At 29.8% G+C, this 17,306-nt stretch overlaps 3 protein-coding genes across 12 annotated transcripts; 1 reads left to right on the forward strand and 2 right to left on the reverse strand.

Annotated features, from left to right (window-relative positions):
• The first annotated feature begins 402 nt into the window (after positions 1-402).
• LOC100651507 (39S ribosomal protein L42, mitochondrial) lies at positions 403-17,283 on the forward strand. 8 transcript variants are annotated; one of them, XM_048413621.1, is made up of 4 exons: positions 403-937; positions 3,491-6,818; positions 9,919-11,240; positions 14,648-14,771. In XM_048413621.1, exons 1-2 carry the CDS (start codon positions 811-813, stop codon positions 4,441-4,443), a joined length of 1,080 nt encoding a protein of 359 aa, XP_048269578.1. In that variant the 5' UTR covers positions 403-810; the 3' UTR covers positions 4,444-6,818; positions 9,919-11,240; positions 14,648-14,771. The 8 variants fall into 8 exon arrangements, with proteins under 8 accessions (XP_048269578.1, XP_048269581.1, XP_048269579.1 ...); XM_048413624.1 differs by lacking the exons at positions 9,919-11,240; positions 14,648-14,771 and having other exon boundaries at positions 3,491-5,684; positions 5,817-5,867; positions 6,295-9,692; XM_048413622.1 differs by lacking the exons at positions 9,919-11,240; positions 14,648-14,771 and having other exon boundaries at positions 3,491-6,481; positions 6,543-9,692.
• On the reverse strand, positions 4,971-11,921 carry LOC100651391 (facilitated trehalose transporter Tret1-like). Of its 2 annotated transcripts, none has more exons than XM_048413618.1 (2): positions 11,688-11,921; positions 4,971-11,331 (listed from the first exon to the last, which is right to left on the reverse strand). In XM_048413618.1, the coding sequence occupies exon 2, from the start codon at positions 11,273-11,275 to the stop codon at positions 9,863-9,865; it is 1,413 nt and encodes a 470-aa protein (XP_048269575.1). In that variant the 5' UTR covers positions 11,276-11,331; positions 11,688-11,921; the 3' UTR covers positions 4,971-9,862. The 2 variants fall into 2 exon arrangements, with proteins under 2 accessions (XP_048269575.1, XP_048269576.1); XM_048413619.1 differs by lacking the exon at positions 11,688-11,921 and having other exon boundaries at positions 4,971-9,470; positions 9,816-11,548.
• Positions 11,688-16,373, reverse strand: LOC100644349 (coiled-coil domain-containing protein 40). 2 transcript variants are annotated; one of them, XM_020867478.2, is made up of 9 exons: positions 16,197-16,373; positions 15,647-15,942; positions 14,820-15,442; positions 13,909-14,152; positions 13,414-13,824; positions 12,811-13,332; positions 12,458-12,745; positions 12,238-12,396; positions 11,688-12,166 (listed from the first exon to the last, which is right to left on the reverse strand). In XM_020867478.2, the coding sequence occupies exons 2-9, from the start codon at positions 15,764-15,766 to the stop codon at positions 11,939-11,941; spliced, it is 2,595 nt and encodes an 864-aa protein (XP_020723137.1). In that variant the 5' UTR covers positions 15,767-15,942; positions 16,197-16,373; the 3' UTR covers positions 11,688-11,938. The 2 variants fall into 2 exon arrangements, with proteins under 2 accessions (XP_020723137.1, XP_003402045.1); XM_003401997.4 differs by lacking the exon at positions 16,197-16,373 and having other exon boundaries at positions 15,647-16,051.
• Positions 17,284-17,306: the final 23 nt, after the last annotated feature.

The raw sequence follows: 17,306 nt of genomic DNA on the forward strand, positions 1-17,306 counted from the left end.
TCAAGGAACAAGTCCAGTAAAAAAGGAAGCGAAACATAATGAAAGATTAAGATTAACGAAAGAGTTTTAAACATAGTTCTTCTATACAATTATGATTATCTGCTATGAAACTGTAATAGTTCATTGACCGAAATAAATTTCAATTTTTCTTTAAGCAAATGAAGAACCATTCCGTTCCAGCCATTTCAGGAAACCGCTCCAACCAATCAAAACTAAAGAAAGTTTTGGCGCACAAAATTTTTCTAGTCTCTTTGCTTGTTCAATAAATTATTTGTTATTTATTATTGTTGAAACCAAGTTTCTAATAATTATTTCTTTTCGTTAATTTGGAAAGAGTAGGAAAAGAATAGTTAATGTAAGTAGGCTACCCGCATACGTACTACGAATTACTGCCTCTAGCGGTCAAACGTTCGAACTATTATATGTACATTTCTTTCTTCGCTGTTTCCTTCGTAACAGAAACTTATGCAAATCTAAGAAACGGTGAGAGACGAAATATCCGTTTGTACTGTGAAGCTTAGAATTTTTTGATCATTGGAACCACGATTTATATGACCGTGGTCAGAATACGTGTGCAATCGTGAATCGTCCAAAATCGTACAATTGAATCGTGTTTTTATTAGTGTCTTTATAAAAAAAATATACAGTAAACAATTACAGGTGCAAGAAAGCGTAGTTCATTTTTGTGGATTGTTGATCCTTGCAGCTTAGGTAGACACGTTGCTTCGGTTCCTTAGTTTTAGTGATTGATATTAAGTTTCTTCTTGTTTCTTACAATCGATTGCTATAACTTAAAAAACAGCAATAACAATGCATAGACACGGTACTTATGATAGATGTAAATTCGTTCATTGTAACAATGGAAAACACAATGGACACCGTTTGTTTCGATTTCCATCTAAACCAGAAAGACAGAAAATATGGATAGAAAATACAGGTAGGTAAAAAATATTTATACTTTTATTAAATTATTTGGCTGAACTTTACTTTAGAGTTTACTTTATAAAGCCAAAAAATTATTGACCTTTCTGCAATCTTATAGTTTTCGATGTGTAGAATGTAGTCATAAAAGTTATGACTGTTTCAAAAGTAAAAATCGAGCAACATTTTAGGGCACTTTACACGTTATTTTGACGCCATATTGTTCCTTTATACGTGATTCGTCCAATGAGTGGAGTAGTTAATTGTAAATAAATGCACGTGGAGATGGTGACTATTTTGTGACGGGATTTTGAATCGTGAGTATTGAATTCACTTGAATCAGGCTCGGGCCAATCTTCACTCTCCGGCCACCGTTTACTGTTTACGTTAGTACAAACCAACTTTCGATGAAATTCAGTTCAATGCTCATCTGCGCAGACAGGAGGAAATTGGCGTTAAGGTAATGTGTAAAATAAAAATGTTCAGTTTTACATAGTCATACCATACATTTGAAACCAATGGATTCCTCGCCTTAGAACTAGCATTTTCAGATTCTACACGCTAAAAACTACAAGATTACAAAATTAGTTTTTAATTCCTAAATTAAGGTTTAAGCAATGTGATTCGATGATTCAACAAAGCGCAAATCATTTGTAATTTGACAACTCCAATCTTTTTGTCCGGCGGATCGTAGCTTCTGCTGCTCGGTTTCTATTAAGATATTTGTAACGTACATTGACTTCCTCAAAGTTTTTCTCTTTTTTTTTTTTTTTTTTAAATTTTGGCAGTGCGTTATTTAGTACATTATCTATACATAATTCAATTTTTTAAGAAAAGCCTAAAGAAATGGAGATATTCACCTTGAAATTTGAAAGTTTTGGCAAATGTACAGAACGAACTCAACCTTCCTGATTTCGATGATTTTTTAATACTTGGTGGGCAATAGTATATCGTTTTGAATAACTCATTCCTATACATGTTACTGCCGATTGGCTTTGATTTCTAAGATATTCGCAAAAAACTATCGGCACCATTACAGTGAACCCTGCCTATAATTGTGCGTCTATGGCAGCGTATACGTCAGTATTGGTTGCCGTCCTCTCATCTTTTGTTTATAAACGAAGATCGGGCGAGTTTAGAGTCGTGCACAATGTGCATATACGAGACTGTAAGAAATGTGTTATAACATAGTTCAAGTAAAAGTGAATATTATCAATACATTGGGTTTGAGTTAGCTTTTTCAAAACCCTGATTAGTTTTTTCAGCAGCTATAGGTTTAGGTGATAAACGACAACATAATTCGTCATTATCGTACGGGAGGGCCATCCCACAGCTGCCGGACTTGAAAAAACTAACCCAAACTCAACACATTGATGATATTCGCTTTTGATGAAACTGTGGAACAGTTGCGTCCTTTCCGCTTTTGATGATTTTTGTAATGAATTTTTTGATTTTTGAATATGTGTCGGAGGCATGATTCCGAACAACTTTTTCCTGCACATGTAACTGTTGGTCGACGGTTGTATTCCAGATATTTGCAAAAAGCTTTCAGTACCACTGCAGTGAATTCTGTCTATAGTTGTGTGTCTGTGACAACGTATGCAATAGTATTGGTTGCTGATAGTCTTGCGGTGAACGAGTATAATGACCCGATCGAAACTTAGCCCTTATCTTTTGTTCATGGTAGAAATGTATATATAAACGAGGATTTAGCGAGCTTAAATCCTGCACACAACTGCATATGTGCGGCTTCAACAAATGTTTGTTACATATAACTCATAATTCAGTTGAATATCATTGAATATCATTAATGTATTGAGTTCAGGTTCGGATCAGAATCTTCAATCCGGACGCCTTGCGATGATCCGCAACACGCGCTTGAGATAATAACAAATTAATTATGAAAATAATAGGCGGATGAATAATTGATATTATTTTACGATAATCATTTTTACATGTATTCTACACAAGCGCTGTTCGCGGCAGTCGGATTGAGAAATCCGATCCAAACTTAAACCCAATATGTATAAATCTTGTAACTAAGAATGTTTCCTTCTTCTTTCTCAAGTCCTTCAGATATTCTGGCAATTTGTCTGTACCAGTCTCCTCCTGTATTCTTCATTGTATCTGGATACTCTTATCCTCTCCAATCTCTCTCTCTCTCTCTCTCTCTCTCTGCAGTAACCATTATCCTTATATACCCCTTTTCCACTTTGTTTAAATAATAATTTTACACGGCATTAAGAAATTACTCACTGTTTAATCATAAATATAAATAATAATAATTTGTTCTAAGGACTGAGAGGAATTTTAGTTAAAGATTTAAGTCAGAGTTTTAGTTTCCGTGTCCTAAAATTAAGTTAACAATTTACTGCGAATAAAAGTTGCTTAAAGGATGGTCATATTGCGTGCAATGCCGTAATAGAAAAAACTGTCGCGCTTTGCTATTTAACTGTCACATATATTAAATTATATGACTGTCTATTATATTAAGATGTTCGTAAAATAAATTTATAGCTTTTCGCGAAAATTATGCATCCAGAATTCAACACTACTAAAATTCACGCAGGAAATAGTTGGCTTCGATTCTTATCGACCTCCACGATCAGGACTGCAGGACTTTGCGATCTTCATTTCCGAGAGGAAGATTTTTGCGACGGAACGAAAAAGCGTTTGCTTCGGAATCGTGATCCAATCCATTGGAAGGAAATATCGACGCCCCATGGGCAGACACAGGCGATTGTTGAACCGCAAGAATCAGGGAATTCCACACAAGTAACAGTAGAAGTGCAGAAGCTTCAAGAACAAGTACCAAGTCCAAGAGAAATCTGTGATAAAAATCTTCAAGAAAATGTTAACTGTGATAAAAATCTTCAAGAAAGTATTAACTGTGATAAAAATCTTCAAGAAAATGTTTACTGTAGTAACCTCGACGATTTTAATATTAGAAAACAGTCGAACCCTAATTTATATCCTTCGGGGAAAGAATTGTTCTTTAACACTGCTTCGGATGATACCGATTTGTCATTTTTAAATTACGAATTAGGTGTACAAGCACCTATACCTTGCGAAAATGTGACAGTTGTTTCACTTGTATCAAAAAAAGATTTTCGATGCTCCAAAGAATGTAAAATATTGGTTGATTCCTTAACAAAAAAAATAAATCTTTTACAGATAAAGATAAAGCGATTGGAAAAGAGAGCAAAATGTGTACAAAGTAAATATTCATATGTACGCAAGCAATTAGAAAAGCAACTAAGCCAAAAAATTCGCAATATTGATGATTTTTTAGTAACGAATAAACTAGCTAAGGATGTAGGTCCGACGGCGAAGACTATAATTAAACTACAGTTGCGTACAAAAAAGACTCAATATACAGACGACGAGAAAGAGTTAGCAAAACAAATTTATTTTCAGTCACCAACTAACTATACTAAATTGCGAAATGTGGGTTTGATTTTACCCTCAGAATCCATAGTTCGAACATGGTTCTCCAAGTATGATGGTTCCGGGAATGAATGAAATGATCCTTTGAAAAATTTCTGTTTATGTAATTGAGAAGTTCGATAAAAAAAAGGGGGCATGTATGCAAAAAATCCCATTTTAAGAAAATTGATTTTAAAGTTTTCATTATGGTATTACTTAGCGAAAAGTAATTGAATCCAATTTTTTTAAGGTGTATTAATATATTCTTGAAACGTTCTGGAAACAGAAATAATGATTGAAAGATGATATGCGTTTTTATTTATAAGCTTTAAAAAATTGATTTATGTGCCCTTCTTCCATAAATAGAGTAAAATTATTTTTTTTATTATTTATTTAAGTATAATTTTATTTATTTATTCAGTTACAAATTTTTTTTTATACAGAACTTACATAAAAAATAGAAGCTTAAGATCAAAGTTAAACAAGAAATTAAATTTCTTAAGTAAATATTTTTATACAAGTTGCATGTGTAACTGTAGTTTACGCTTTTATTTTCTGATGTCACCTTATCTAACTCCAATGAGTTATGTACAGGTATACTCATCATCTTTTTTTCAAAAATGTTACACTTCCTCCTCGTTAGTTAACATGAATTTATCTTTATCAGGTTCGTTTGATACGATCTTCGCTACTTGAAGAACGTTTTCAATCCGTATTCTGCTGTCCTCATCCAGATATTAGCATAGACTTCTTGCGTCCTCTCCGCGATCAATTCTCGTAGAGCTTGTTCAATCGTTAAAAGCTCTAAATAATTTATGCGCTTCTTTCATAGGGATTTATTTCAGAAACCATAGGCTTTTTTTTGTCTCCGTTTACTGGATCCTAACCGAATGCACATAGATGCATTAGTGTATATTGTTACGTTAAATTTTCCCGAATCAATCTTTTTAATTGAGCTTATTCCTTATTCGGGATGGCAAATCCGTTTTCCTGTACAATTAACGTTTCTCTTATATAAACAGCCGAATCAGTGGTCAATTTATTTACGTCACCTACTTTGATTTTAGATTATTTGACAAGCAGGGCTATAAGGGTTTTGGTACGAGGAGGTAAGTCAAGGTCGGGAAGAATTCGTCGGAAGACGATGTAAACAGGGGAAATTCCTTATCACCAATCTGAAGACTATTCGCCTCATCGTTCCTAAATTTCAACATCGCATTTCGACTTTCTAAAAACGGTATTTCTAAGATTCCTGTCTCGGCAATGGAAAATTCATTATTTACAATTTGAAAGTTTACATCGACATAATGAGCTTTTTAATGATAATTTCGTCACAAGTAAGTATGATTATTGAATCAATGCCTGTGAGATTGTAGACGATATTAGTATTTACCATTTTGCTTCATTATATTAATTATAATTTTAATGCGAGGTAAAATTTAAAAAAGAGGTATTCGATGACTTTACAGCATTATGTTGAGGAACCATTTTTGAATGAGGCGACTGACTATCGAATTCAGGTAATTTAACAACAGGAGTGTCCATTTGCGTTGTCACGAAGATTGATTTTTGAGGATGCGATACGTCGGTAGAAGATTCGGGATTAGCAGTAACAACCATGGTTGAATAAGGCAATTGGTTCTTCATTTCGGGGAAGATCAACGATGAAGCTACTTGCTTATGTTGACAAAAGACTTAATTCTGAAAATTGTGATATGTCAACATGAGATTCGACTCGCATGGTTTCAAAAAATATATCTTCGACATCAAAAAATGAAATATTAAATCTTAAACTACGACTATTTTTACATTTCTTAAAACTTAACTCAAGGTTCATACAACCTAACAAATTTGATTACAAAATAACTATGTTTGATAGAATACACGATAGACAGGAGAGAATTTACAGATTACAATCTAATCAGGTGGTACTTATTTTATACGCAGGCTATTTTGGAGTCCAGTTGAGTCCAATTTTCCAGATGTTGATCTCATTCAGCGCTTGGATACCAGGTCGCAGGTCGCAGATCGTAATAGTCCTCCAATAATTGCCAAGAAATCCAATTGCGGTATTCGTTCAATGTCTCGATGACTGACCAGGGAATGGATCAAGATATGTCGGGTGCATTTAGCAGTGAGTGAATACTTGCACGGCCGTTGTCATCATTCTTCCGATATTTACACTCTACACTCAGGGAAAACTGTGCAGAAATTCAAGAGAAAGAGATTGCATCTTCGCAAGAAGCCACTCACCAGCCGGCAATAGGGGAAAGCTTCCTCTCGCCATCGATCCTCAAGTGTTTCGCCGTCTCTTCAAGATTCCACGGATATTTTGCGTATCCCATTACTGTCAGCAAAACTGTTACTGTTTCGGCCTAGTTTGTTAGAAAGTCGACATTTTGGAGCGAGTTCGGATGCCCGTGGAACGTTGATCCGTTCTGCTCATGATGGCTTCGATAATAACTCAAAATGTAATATAAAACCAATCAACATATATTTGAATTATTTAAATATTTTAAAACAACAAATTGAACAACAACTTAAATTTTACAAGAAGGAAAATTTTGAGTGTTTTGTGGCAAACATTGTAAGTGCCAAGAAACAATTTTTCGGAAACGATTCTTCACCAAGAAACGATTAATTACTGTTTATTGGGGCTTATATTTTTCTCTATAGAGGCGACTATGTAACACGATATTCTAGTATTATTAATAATTATCTAGAAAGGGAGGTTGCACTTAAATTCTATATCACAGTATTCTCATTAGTATGTAGGATATTTATAAAAAATCAAAAATTTTCAATTTTTTCACTTACTATGTTTTCTGGAAGCACTCGTCAACTAACTTCGATATTGCAGAAGGAAGCTTTGAGACACAATATGTTTGAATTCTTTGAACGCTTTGATTAATTTACCTATAAATCTCGTGGCTCAAATGTATCTCTTCCAATTACAAAATAACAAATTGCGATTTTTGTTACGTCCAATCAGAAAAATTGTTAATTACTAATGTCAAATACAAATTAATCTCATTAGTGGTTATCATAATGCAGAGCGAACCTTTTATGCCTTGACAATGCCCCTTCATATGACAACAGATATAAATATCGAATTGGCTAGTGACTCTAGCCAGTACTAATAAGCACAGAGATATAAAGATAGAGTACGCGAATCACATATTACCGGGTAATTGAATGCAATTTTATATCGCCCAATTGTATACTAGTATTAAGGAGATCCTAATTTGAAGTTACAAAAATAGCCATTTAATTATGATAATTATAAAAATCCAACTTTAGGTACGTTTCAAATTCTAAGAAAAACGACTGGCAATATTTTCTTGTAGCTTATTATGTGTTATGTTGGTAATTACTATAAAAAAAATCAGCTATTGAGATATAGTATAACATCACTGGTCTCTTTTGCAGTTTTGACATATGTTTTCGTTAATTAATTTCAAATTAAATAATTTTTCGGTTTCGAATCTTTACTAACTTTTAGAAAGTTAGTACACGCTGACTAAGTTGCTTTTTTGCAGTTCTTAAAAATTGCATCGTTTATCGCTGGCTGACTTGTTGTAAATTATGACAGACGAGTAGTCATTCAACCAGATCCAACACTTTACTCTCGAGTGTGCTCACAAGGTACTTGAGATACTCAAGTAGTTACATACTTAATATGTTTATAAACACTATCGATGTGCTGTTACGTCGTTCTTGCTTTCTTCTAATGCTTATTAAACTGAACTCACGTAAAAAACTTTTGCGCCTATAATCAAATAGATGACACTCTGTATGATCCTGTGTAACCCCACTGCGTGACTTACCTTATATTAAATAAATTAGTTAAAATCGAAGTTAATTAAGATTCAAAGAATTGTAATGTCATGTGTTATTACTGATGGCTCTTAATAGGGTGAATCTATGATGCTGTAAATAGAAATTCTATAGCAACATAGTCGATACAACAAAGGAATTTTGATAACAGATTTTATCATGATTTTATTGACTAAGTGTTATAATTATTAGTCATCATTGATAACTAGTTGTAATCACTCGTTTGTTTGCACGCTTACTTTTGTTGCTATGAAAAGGAACATTTCTAAAGTATAAAATGCCAGCTTTTTGATATTGTGATGAACACTAATTAGATATATTTTTACTAACATTAGCTATTAACAACTAACTCAACTGGATATAAGGTAAATAGATAAATAAATAAAATAAATTTATCAGTTAATAATGAGGATATATTATTATATATCAGACAACAAACATTAGAGATTAAACTTCTTGTTGCGCTTGAAGTGTCTAAGCTTTTTCCAACTGATAACGTAAAACGCTTTCTGTTTTTCAATTCATTATTCAATCAAAATGCTTAAGAATTAATTACATAATGTATAGGCAACTTGCTCTATTTAGGAGATTCGTAATTTCTTAATGAAATTTTCCTTCATGTAATTTCACTATCAATTAACGATCACACTTACTGGTTTCTGACCTCTTTGTAGCCATGTTTAAGAATTACTATTCATCATACTATTCATTATGAAATACGCGTTCGAATACTTATGTAACTTGCGTAAGCGATATATAGATTGCTTTTATTGTGCTATCAATCCTGCATACGTAGTCGGATCTTTTTCTAATTTTATTCATACATTCTCAAGATTTGTACTTTCTGTTTGAGGTCCGCGAATTTCTTTTTTTTAACTATTTGGAGACATTCGAATGTATTTTGTATATATACAGTTGTACATATACAATTGTAAAAAGAAATTTATAACAGCTTGTTATATTTTTTGTTTGCCTGATCAACAGAAGCTTATCTCAGAGAAGTAATGTATACACGACCGTAATTAGGTTTGGATAATTACTAACGCTATTATGTATTTTGAAGCATCATGCGAATTTACATATAGATACATACATGTATGTACTTACAAATTATTGTTATGATACCGTAATGGATTGAACTTCTCATTCACAGGTTTACACCGAGTTTACAACTTTCTTTTATATCATCTGATAATTTTTGCTGAATAACATAAACTTTCGATGCGCCTAACTTTTAAAATAGCGATCTCCTTGCCTTAAGTCTGCTATGTTTGCATTTTACACATCTAAAATATATAAGATAAAAATAGGTTACAAAACCGGTCTTTCTCAAAATAAAATTTATGCAAAAACTATATTTATACAATGCAAATTAAAATGTATTCAGTGTACAGAAGTCATATATACACACACACACAACTTTTAAGCTTGAAATATTGGACCACTGTCTGTTGTATACTTGAATTTATTTCAAAATTTATATTCAAATAAAGTAATCTTGAATCGTTTGCAGAATGTTCATATTTTAATTGTTTATTATAAATTTTTTATAGGTGTATACATATTTATTTTGTTACAATATTTTATTCTACAGCTTTTTAATACATTTTTTGAAATAATATTAAACCCACCATCAGTGGACCATTGTAGACAAACAATTTTTAAATAATAACATTATTTAGGAGCCATTCAATTCTTTTTGAATTTCTTCTAAAGACTTTCCTTTTGTTTCAGGAACTAATAAATACACAAAGGAAATTCCAATAACACAAATTGCGGCAAATAACCAAAATGTTTCACCTGTACCAATTGCCGTGGAAACGTTAATGAAAAATTTAGTTACAATAAAAACTAATACCGAATTTAAAAGGCAAGCACTACTTGAAGCTACACCCTTAATTTCTGGTGCAAAAATTTCACCCATCATTAACCATGGAACTGGACCAAAACCCATATTAAACATAATAATAAAAATACATAGAGACGTTAGAGGTAACCATGTAATTGAAGGTCCCTGGTTTTCTTGAAGGTAGAAAAAAACTCCAAGGGCGCAAGTTGTTAAAGCCAAAAATATTATAGATACTAATAGTAATATTTTTCTGCCTATACGATCTACAATTAATGTGCTCACAAAGACAGCTAATACTTGTATTGCACCTATTATAATAGTTGAATAATGAGGGTCTAAATCACTGCCAGCTTTCTGAAAAATGCTGTTTGTATAAAATATAACAACATTTACACCACATAATTGTTGAAAAAGCATAAGGCCATAAGCAATTATAAAGCCTTTTAAAGCTGCTTTAGATTTGATTAAAGTCCAAAAAGAGGTTGTATTTTGATTGCATTCTTCTAATGCATGTTTTTGATTTTGTAACTCATTTTCGATATTGTACTGAATACCGCGCAATCTAATTAAACTTTTCTTAGCAGAGTCTTCATCACCTTTTTTTAAATAGTAGACTGGTGATTCTGGCATAAACATAAAAACTCCAAAAAATATAACTGGTATAATACCAGATATAATTGACAGTACACGCATATCAACAAAAGTTCCCAAAACATATGATAAAAGAATGCCTATAGTGAGAAGTAATTGAAAGTAAGATCCAACAGTTCCACGAATTTCATTCTCAACTATCTCTGCTGTGTATATTGGTGCTACTGCAGAAAAAGCTGGACCACTGAGGCCAGTGATGAATCTACCAGCATAAAACATGATTAGATTGTTGGCAAAAATTAGAAGTAACCAGCCTAAGGTAAAAGGTATCACCATCAAAAGCATTGAAAATTTTCTTCCTATCATGTCAGCAAGAATTCCAATAGGAATACATATTACTGCTGAACCTATTGCAGTTATTGAGCTAATCCATGAAAATTCTTCTGGAGAAATAGGTACACCATATAAAGATTGTAAGTCTTTTCCATTATCACCAGCAGAAGAGGTCCATGCTAATGACATTCCAGCTGCTAAGGCTCCAAGATTTGCTGCCAAACTTGCAACATATTGAAGCAGTCTTTTAGCTGGCACACTTTGATCGTCATTGGAGACCAAGGTTTGTTGTGAAATTCCAAGATTAATCTCTTTCATTTTTTCTTTTCTTTTCTTTTCTTTCTTTTTTTTTTTTTTTTTTTTTTTTTAATTCACTAAATAGGCAAAAGAATTAACTTGATTATTATGATTATTCATAATCATATAAATCAATGTTTTTTTCTGTTTCTCAGTAATAAAATTTTTAATTTACTTATTTATTTTAATTTATATAATTCTGAAAAATTTTTTAGTCTTGAACATACTTCTTCACATTTTTTATTTCACGTTAAAAGTATTGACAATAAATTTTATTGCTTTCGTTATAAAAATAGAAATGAGCAGAAGTTTTTTACGATATTACTTATCGCATAAAATAAAATTTAAAAAATCGATTTAACGTTTTAAATAGCAAAAAAGAAAACTGGTTTAATTATTTTGTGTGTATATTTTATAAATTAAGATTTCTTACCATTTAGCTTCAGATTCCCTATTCTTTTCAATCGTAATATTTTTAATCTCTTATTTTGTATGAAATTCTCTACTTCTTTTATTTAATAATATAATTGTATATTTAGCGTATTGCCTACAACTTACATATAGCTTGATATAAAACGTTTTCCTAAAATAGTTACTAGAACTTTGTCCCATTGTATGAAGTATTTATTGAATGATAACATAATAATCATACGCTTATCTTATCTTACACTGTCACTTATTCTCTTATATAATTTGCAGAGTTACTAATACTTTTTTAATTCTGTTTTTTAACATTGGAAAGTCATGGTCAGTCCTTTCTAATGTAGATTTTAGGTATTCTCTGCAATAGTGTTCTTTTTGCAAATTTTCTTCTATTATATTTTCATTTTTATAAATCATTTTATATATACCATTTTTAATATCATATAATTGCTTTACTTTTCTTTGTTTAAGGACCAAACTATGTAAATTCTAAAAATTGGAAAATAGAATTGAATAGTTAGTAAATTATGTTATCTAATGTGATACAATTAGAAACATACATGATATTTAAGCAGTTCCAATTGTTCAATTTCGTTTTCCACAGTGTTAACATGTTCCTTTAAATTTCGTAAAAATTCTTGACAGTTGACTAATTTATCTTTAATACTTGTTATTTGATTGTTTAATTTCTCTATCATATTAATAGTTTGTTTCTTAACCTGTTAATAATAAAACATATAATTTGCTAATTTGAAACAAAAAAATTGTCTTAATCCTTACTTTTAAAAGTTGCTTAATTTTTGCTCTTTGATCAGACAAACGTTTGTGCATTATAACTTTCTCATTATGTTTTACTTTTGAATTTCTTTTAAGTCTACCAAACACTTTGTCAACTATAATATCTCTTCTTGTGATACAAAGATTCATATCGTGAATTAATTTTTCCTGAATCTTCTTTAAATAGGAAAGTCTCATTTCCATTCTATGAATTTCACTTTTCATTGATGCTATACTTCCAGTATTTTGCTCCTCTTTTACATTTTTAATTGTATCTTGTATCAGTTGTACCTTAATGACATAAATATTATGACAATAAAGAAATAAATGATAAAATAATATAAATTACCAATTACCTTTTTCTCCCATGCTAAACTTTCTTGTAGTACAGAATTTAATTCCTCCTTTAGCATTATTTTCTCATTGCATACATATTTTAAATCACTTTGTAATTTTATAAGTTCTAATTCCAATTCTTGAAAAGACGAAAGACATTCATTCTTTATTATACAATTTTTATCCTCCAAGCCCTTTTTCAGATCTTTTTGTACCATTAAATTTGAATTTATGCGGGATAACTTTTGATCGAGAGAAATTATAGCCTTATTTACATTTGCTTGTTCTTTTGTAAGCATTTCTAACGCATATTCCAATTTAAAATTCTTTTGCCCCATTATCATAATTTCTTTTTGAAGAAAATTTATTTCTTGTAATTGCAATTCTCTTTGTTGGCTTAACGAAACCACAAAACCTTGTTGACGCAACCAAAATTGTTGTGTCTTTTTAATATTTAGTTGAAATTCTTGAATATTTTTTTCTAAACCGACAATCTTTATATCTAATGGACTCAATTCTTCTGCACTAGTACTTGGTAGTATCTAAAATTGTTTGCTTGTAAATATATGACTTTTTAATTAAATTTTTTTTTAATTCAAAAATAAAAAGAAACAGTATATAACCTGCTCAAGAAGTTTATTTATTCCTAAAAGCTTTGTTTGTGCTTTTCCCATCATTACTTCATATTTTCTTGTCTCCTTTTGCAATTCATCTATTTGCTTTTCTTTTCCAGTATTTATTTGCGACAGTTCATGCAATTCTGCTTTTTTATTTACAATAAGATTTTTAAGTTTTTCCAATTGTAGAAGATTGTTTCCATATGTATTCTCTATACGTGCAACTGAAATTTCAGATTGCAATACAGCATTTTTTGTATTTATTAATAACTCATTTACATATTGAGTCGCCTTATTGCATATAACTTTTTCTTCCAACTTTTTAAATATAGCATCCTCTAGATTATTTCTTTTTTTAAAAATATTTTCAAACTTTTTATTCACTTGCTCTTCTTCGTATAAATAATTCTGATATTTCTGAAATGATGTTAGTTAAGAATAAAATCAGAATTATAGCATGTTTTACATTAGCATTTAACAATTACAGCATGTTTAACATACATTAAATATAACATTATAATCGTATTCTGTTTGTTCACTGATTTTTGTAAGATTTAGTAATTCTGATTTACTGTTTGCAATATTTTCATTATATTTTGATATTGCTCTTGATGTAATTTTAATATCGTTTTCTATTCGAAAGGATAAAGATGTCAGATGTTCATTACTCTCCATTTCTTTTTCTGTTTCTTTCCTTATTTTTTGTATTTCTAATAATAATCCATTGTATAATTGATGTGCTTCTCTAGAAAGATAAATATTTCAGTGAGCTTGAGATGAAATGATACAACTTTATATAATGTTCTTTTCTATAAAAAGTTCGCAATAAATTAATTATACTTGAATTTGACTAATTACCGACTGAATATGAGTAAAAAATCAACAGGATGTTATTCTAAATGCGAATATATGTAAATAATGTAGATGAAAATTTTTCCGTTTAACTATACTGCGATGCAAACATATTTGGAAACGTTTAGTTAACAATCAATTTGCTACACGCGTATGATAAATTTTCAAATCTACTTTTCTCGGAAACAAAGCGTCTTGTGAAAAAAATGTTGTTCTACACGTCCGATTTATTTTCACATGTAGAATGACCTTTTGTCGATTGTTCAGTCCCGTCCAGTCCGGAACTAGTCATGTTCATGTATAGTTTATAAATTTTCAAACTCGATTTTCTCGAGAACTAAGCCTTAAACGAAAAAATGTTATTCCATATCTTTCTTTTATTTTTTAGATAAGAAATCACCACGTATCCGTTTGTACATAACTTTTGGCCTCACCAATATGTCAATCAAATATAATTCAAACATATAACCAAATGTAAGATTACCACAATAAAATTCAAATTATATCTCTAATCATCATAGATTCATACAGAGAATTTTTAAATCTTCTGCAATACTTACTTTTGTTCAAAATTTAACTGATCATGAATACTATTTCTTTTAGAAATATTAGTTACCACAGATTTCCATATATTATACAGATCTTTATGTTCCGTATGTAGAGTTTCTAAATCTGTATTTGCATCAATTATCATTCTATTAGCATCTTGCTTCTCTTTGTCTTTAATTTGTAATTGTTCATCAATATAGGCTATTTCTGATTCAATTTTCCATATTTCTTCTTTTAATCGATATAATGTAAAGTCTCTTTGCTGTTTTCTTTTAATCAATATCTTATTTTTACTAACATCTTGTAATGACATTTGTTTTGATATTATTAAATGGTCGTTCAAATCCTTTTCCCATTTGGACAAATAAGAATAAAATTCCAATAAATTCTTTAATTTTTGACATAATTTTTCTTTTTTATCTTTCTCTTGTTTTAATTTTGAATAGTTTTCTTTTAAAATATCCTTAGCATTTTCTATATTATTATTCCTTTTTTCTATTAATAATGTAACTTTTGATAATGCCTCTATATATTGTTTTAATATTGTATGCTGATGTTGAACTTCTTCTTGCTTTTGATAAAGTTGTATAGCTTCTGATTCTAGTTCTTTTTCTGCATGTTTTATTGAGGCTTCCTAAAAATATTTATAATTAACCTTATGTCGTTATGTTATAACAAAATATTATAGAATGTAACATTCCAAAATATAATTTATATCCTTGTATTAAAATTATAAAATGTATTTTGAAATGTGATAACAAAATCATTGTTAAACATAAGAGCATAAAGTATACAAAATATTTATTATTTATTATATTTTGTGTAGTCAGTTACTTACAAGATCGAGTATTTCTTCTAAAAGTTTATTATCAACACGCAATAAATGCACATGTAGTGTTCTTTGAAACTTTTTCATCAAATTATCATTTGGATCAAGAATACTTAATGTAGATGTCATGATCAAGTTCAATTTATTGCACCTTGTTATGAATTTTTTAACCACTTTAAAAACTACCTTTTACAAAAATCGCCCTTTTTTATCTCTTTTCATATGTTCATTTAATGATATGAACATACATCTAAATTTTTTTTAATTTCTTAAAAGTTTCATTTAAATGTTCCATTTTCGTAGCACTGCAAGATTTGTTTACATTTAAATGAAATGCGGTTACCACATTAACAGCCAAGTAGTAACAAAATAATAGAAAGCAGTAGAAAATGAACATTTTGCTTTTTTATGATCAATATTTTTTTTCTTTCATTACTTAGTCTTTCAAATATGTATATGATGTATGTATAAATATTTTAGTAGATTTTAATAATTTACTATTTATACTAACGATTTACTATTATACTAAAAGATATTGTATAACAAAATTTTAATTTACCTTATAGCTATATATATTTATGCTATTTAATTAGTAATAGAAATATTTTATTGTATGTCGTTGTCGTATTTAATATTTTTAATATACCCTCATTAATGTAAAATAGTATTAGAATGTGTAACAGATTATATTTTAGAATACAAAATTGATTAAATTATCTTTTGTTTTGAAAAATTTTAAAACATAACGGTATAATATTATAAATTATAAGAATATTATTATTATCAAACATTACATAAAATCAGTATGATTAATCATTTAAATGCTTAATTATGGTTATGCTTTTAATTTTAATGCAGATGTTGGTGTATGTAGCAAGTTATTCTTTGTCGATGGATTCAATGTAGTGTAGTGGCACTACTGTTCATTTACAAATTATACATTTCATTTCTTAAATATATGTTACTTCAATTATAATATAAATATTGTAGATATTTATATACTGTAAATACGCGTTTCATTTTGAGTATACCATTTATTTACCACTTCTGCAATAATTTACGCTTTAAAGTAAGATATATAAATATTTCTTACTTACAAAATTTTTGTATTATTTGTAGGTTATTCTACAAGATATAACCTTAGATGTGTTATTAACTTTACATGTGTTTTTATTTATAAATAATTAGTATAAAAATATATTAACTAATTTCTCCATTTCTCTTTCTCTCTCTTTAAACAGATGAATGCTGTATTAAGTACTGTGCGTGTACTAAATGTATTTGCCAAGCGATATCTAAGTTCTGTTAAATTACCTTCAGAAATAGCTATACCAATGAATAAAGATATGATTATCTGTTGGCATCCAGAACGAGAATTCCCTTATGAATATTCATTACCATTACCAGAAGAAAAACAAATTTCATCAAATTCTGTTTTATGCATTGGCGAAAAAGAAATTGCTGAGGTTTTTAAGCAGAAGAAAGAGGAGGTTGTTGTTGAAGAACTTTCTAAATTGACATATACTACAAAACATAGATGGTATCCCAAAAACTGGCGTCGGAGATTGAGAAAAGTAGAAACAGAAAGACCATATCTGTAGTTGTATGCTTAAAACATTAATTCAATAAAGTAATATTAAGACTAATTAAATTTTTATTTAGAAAATAC

This window comes from Bombus terrestris, chromosome 17 (assembly GCF_910591885.1).
Source record: "Bombus terrestris chromosome 17, iyBomTerr1.2, whole genome shotgun sequence".
NCBI classification, from domain to species: domain Eukaryota; kingdom Metazoa; phylum Arthropoda; class Insecta; order Hymenoptera; family Apidae; genus Bombus; species Bombus terrestris.

Coding starts and splice junctions, on each gene's coding strand:
- LOC100651507 (XM_048413621.1), top strand. CDS start 811: ATGCATAGACACGGTACTTATGATAGATGTAAATTCGTTCATTGTAAC. Junction 938..3,490: donor AATATGGATAGAAAATACAG/GTAGGTAAAAAA, acceptor AAATTCACGCAG/GAAATAGTTGGCTTCGATTC.
- LOC100651391 (XM_048413618.1), bottom strand. CDS start 11,275: ATGAAAGAGATTAATCTTGGAATTTCACAACAAACCTTGGTCTCCAAT.
- LOC100644349 (XM_020867478.2), bottom strand. CDS start 15,766: ATGACATCTACATTAAGTATTCTTGATCCAAATGATAATTTGATGAAA. Junction 13,825..13,908: donor ATTATAATGTTATATTTAAT/GTATGTTAAACA, acceptor ACATCATTTCAG/AAATATCAGAATTATTTATA. Junction 12,167..12,237: donor TGGAACTGCTTAAATATCAT/GTATGTTTCTAA, acceptor TCCAATTTTTAG/AATTTACATAGTTTGGTCCT.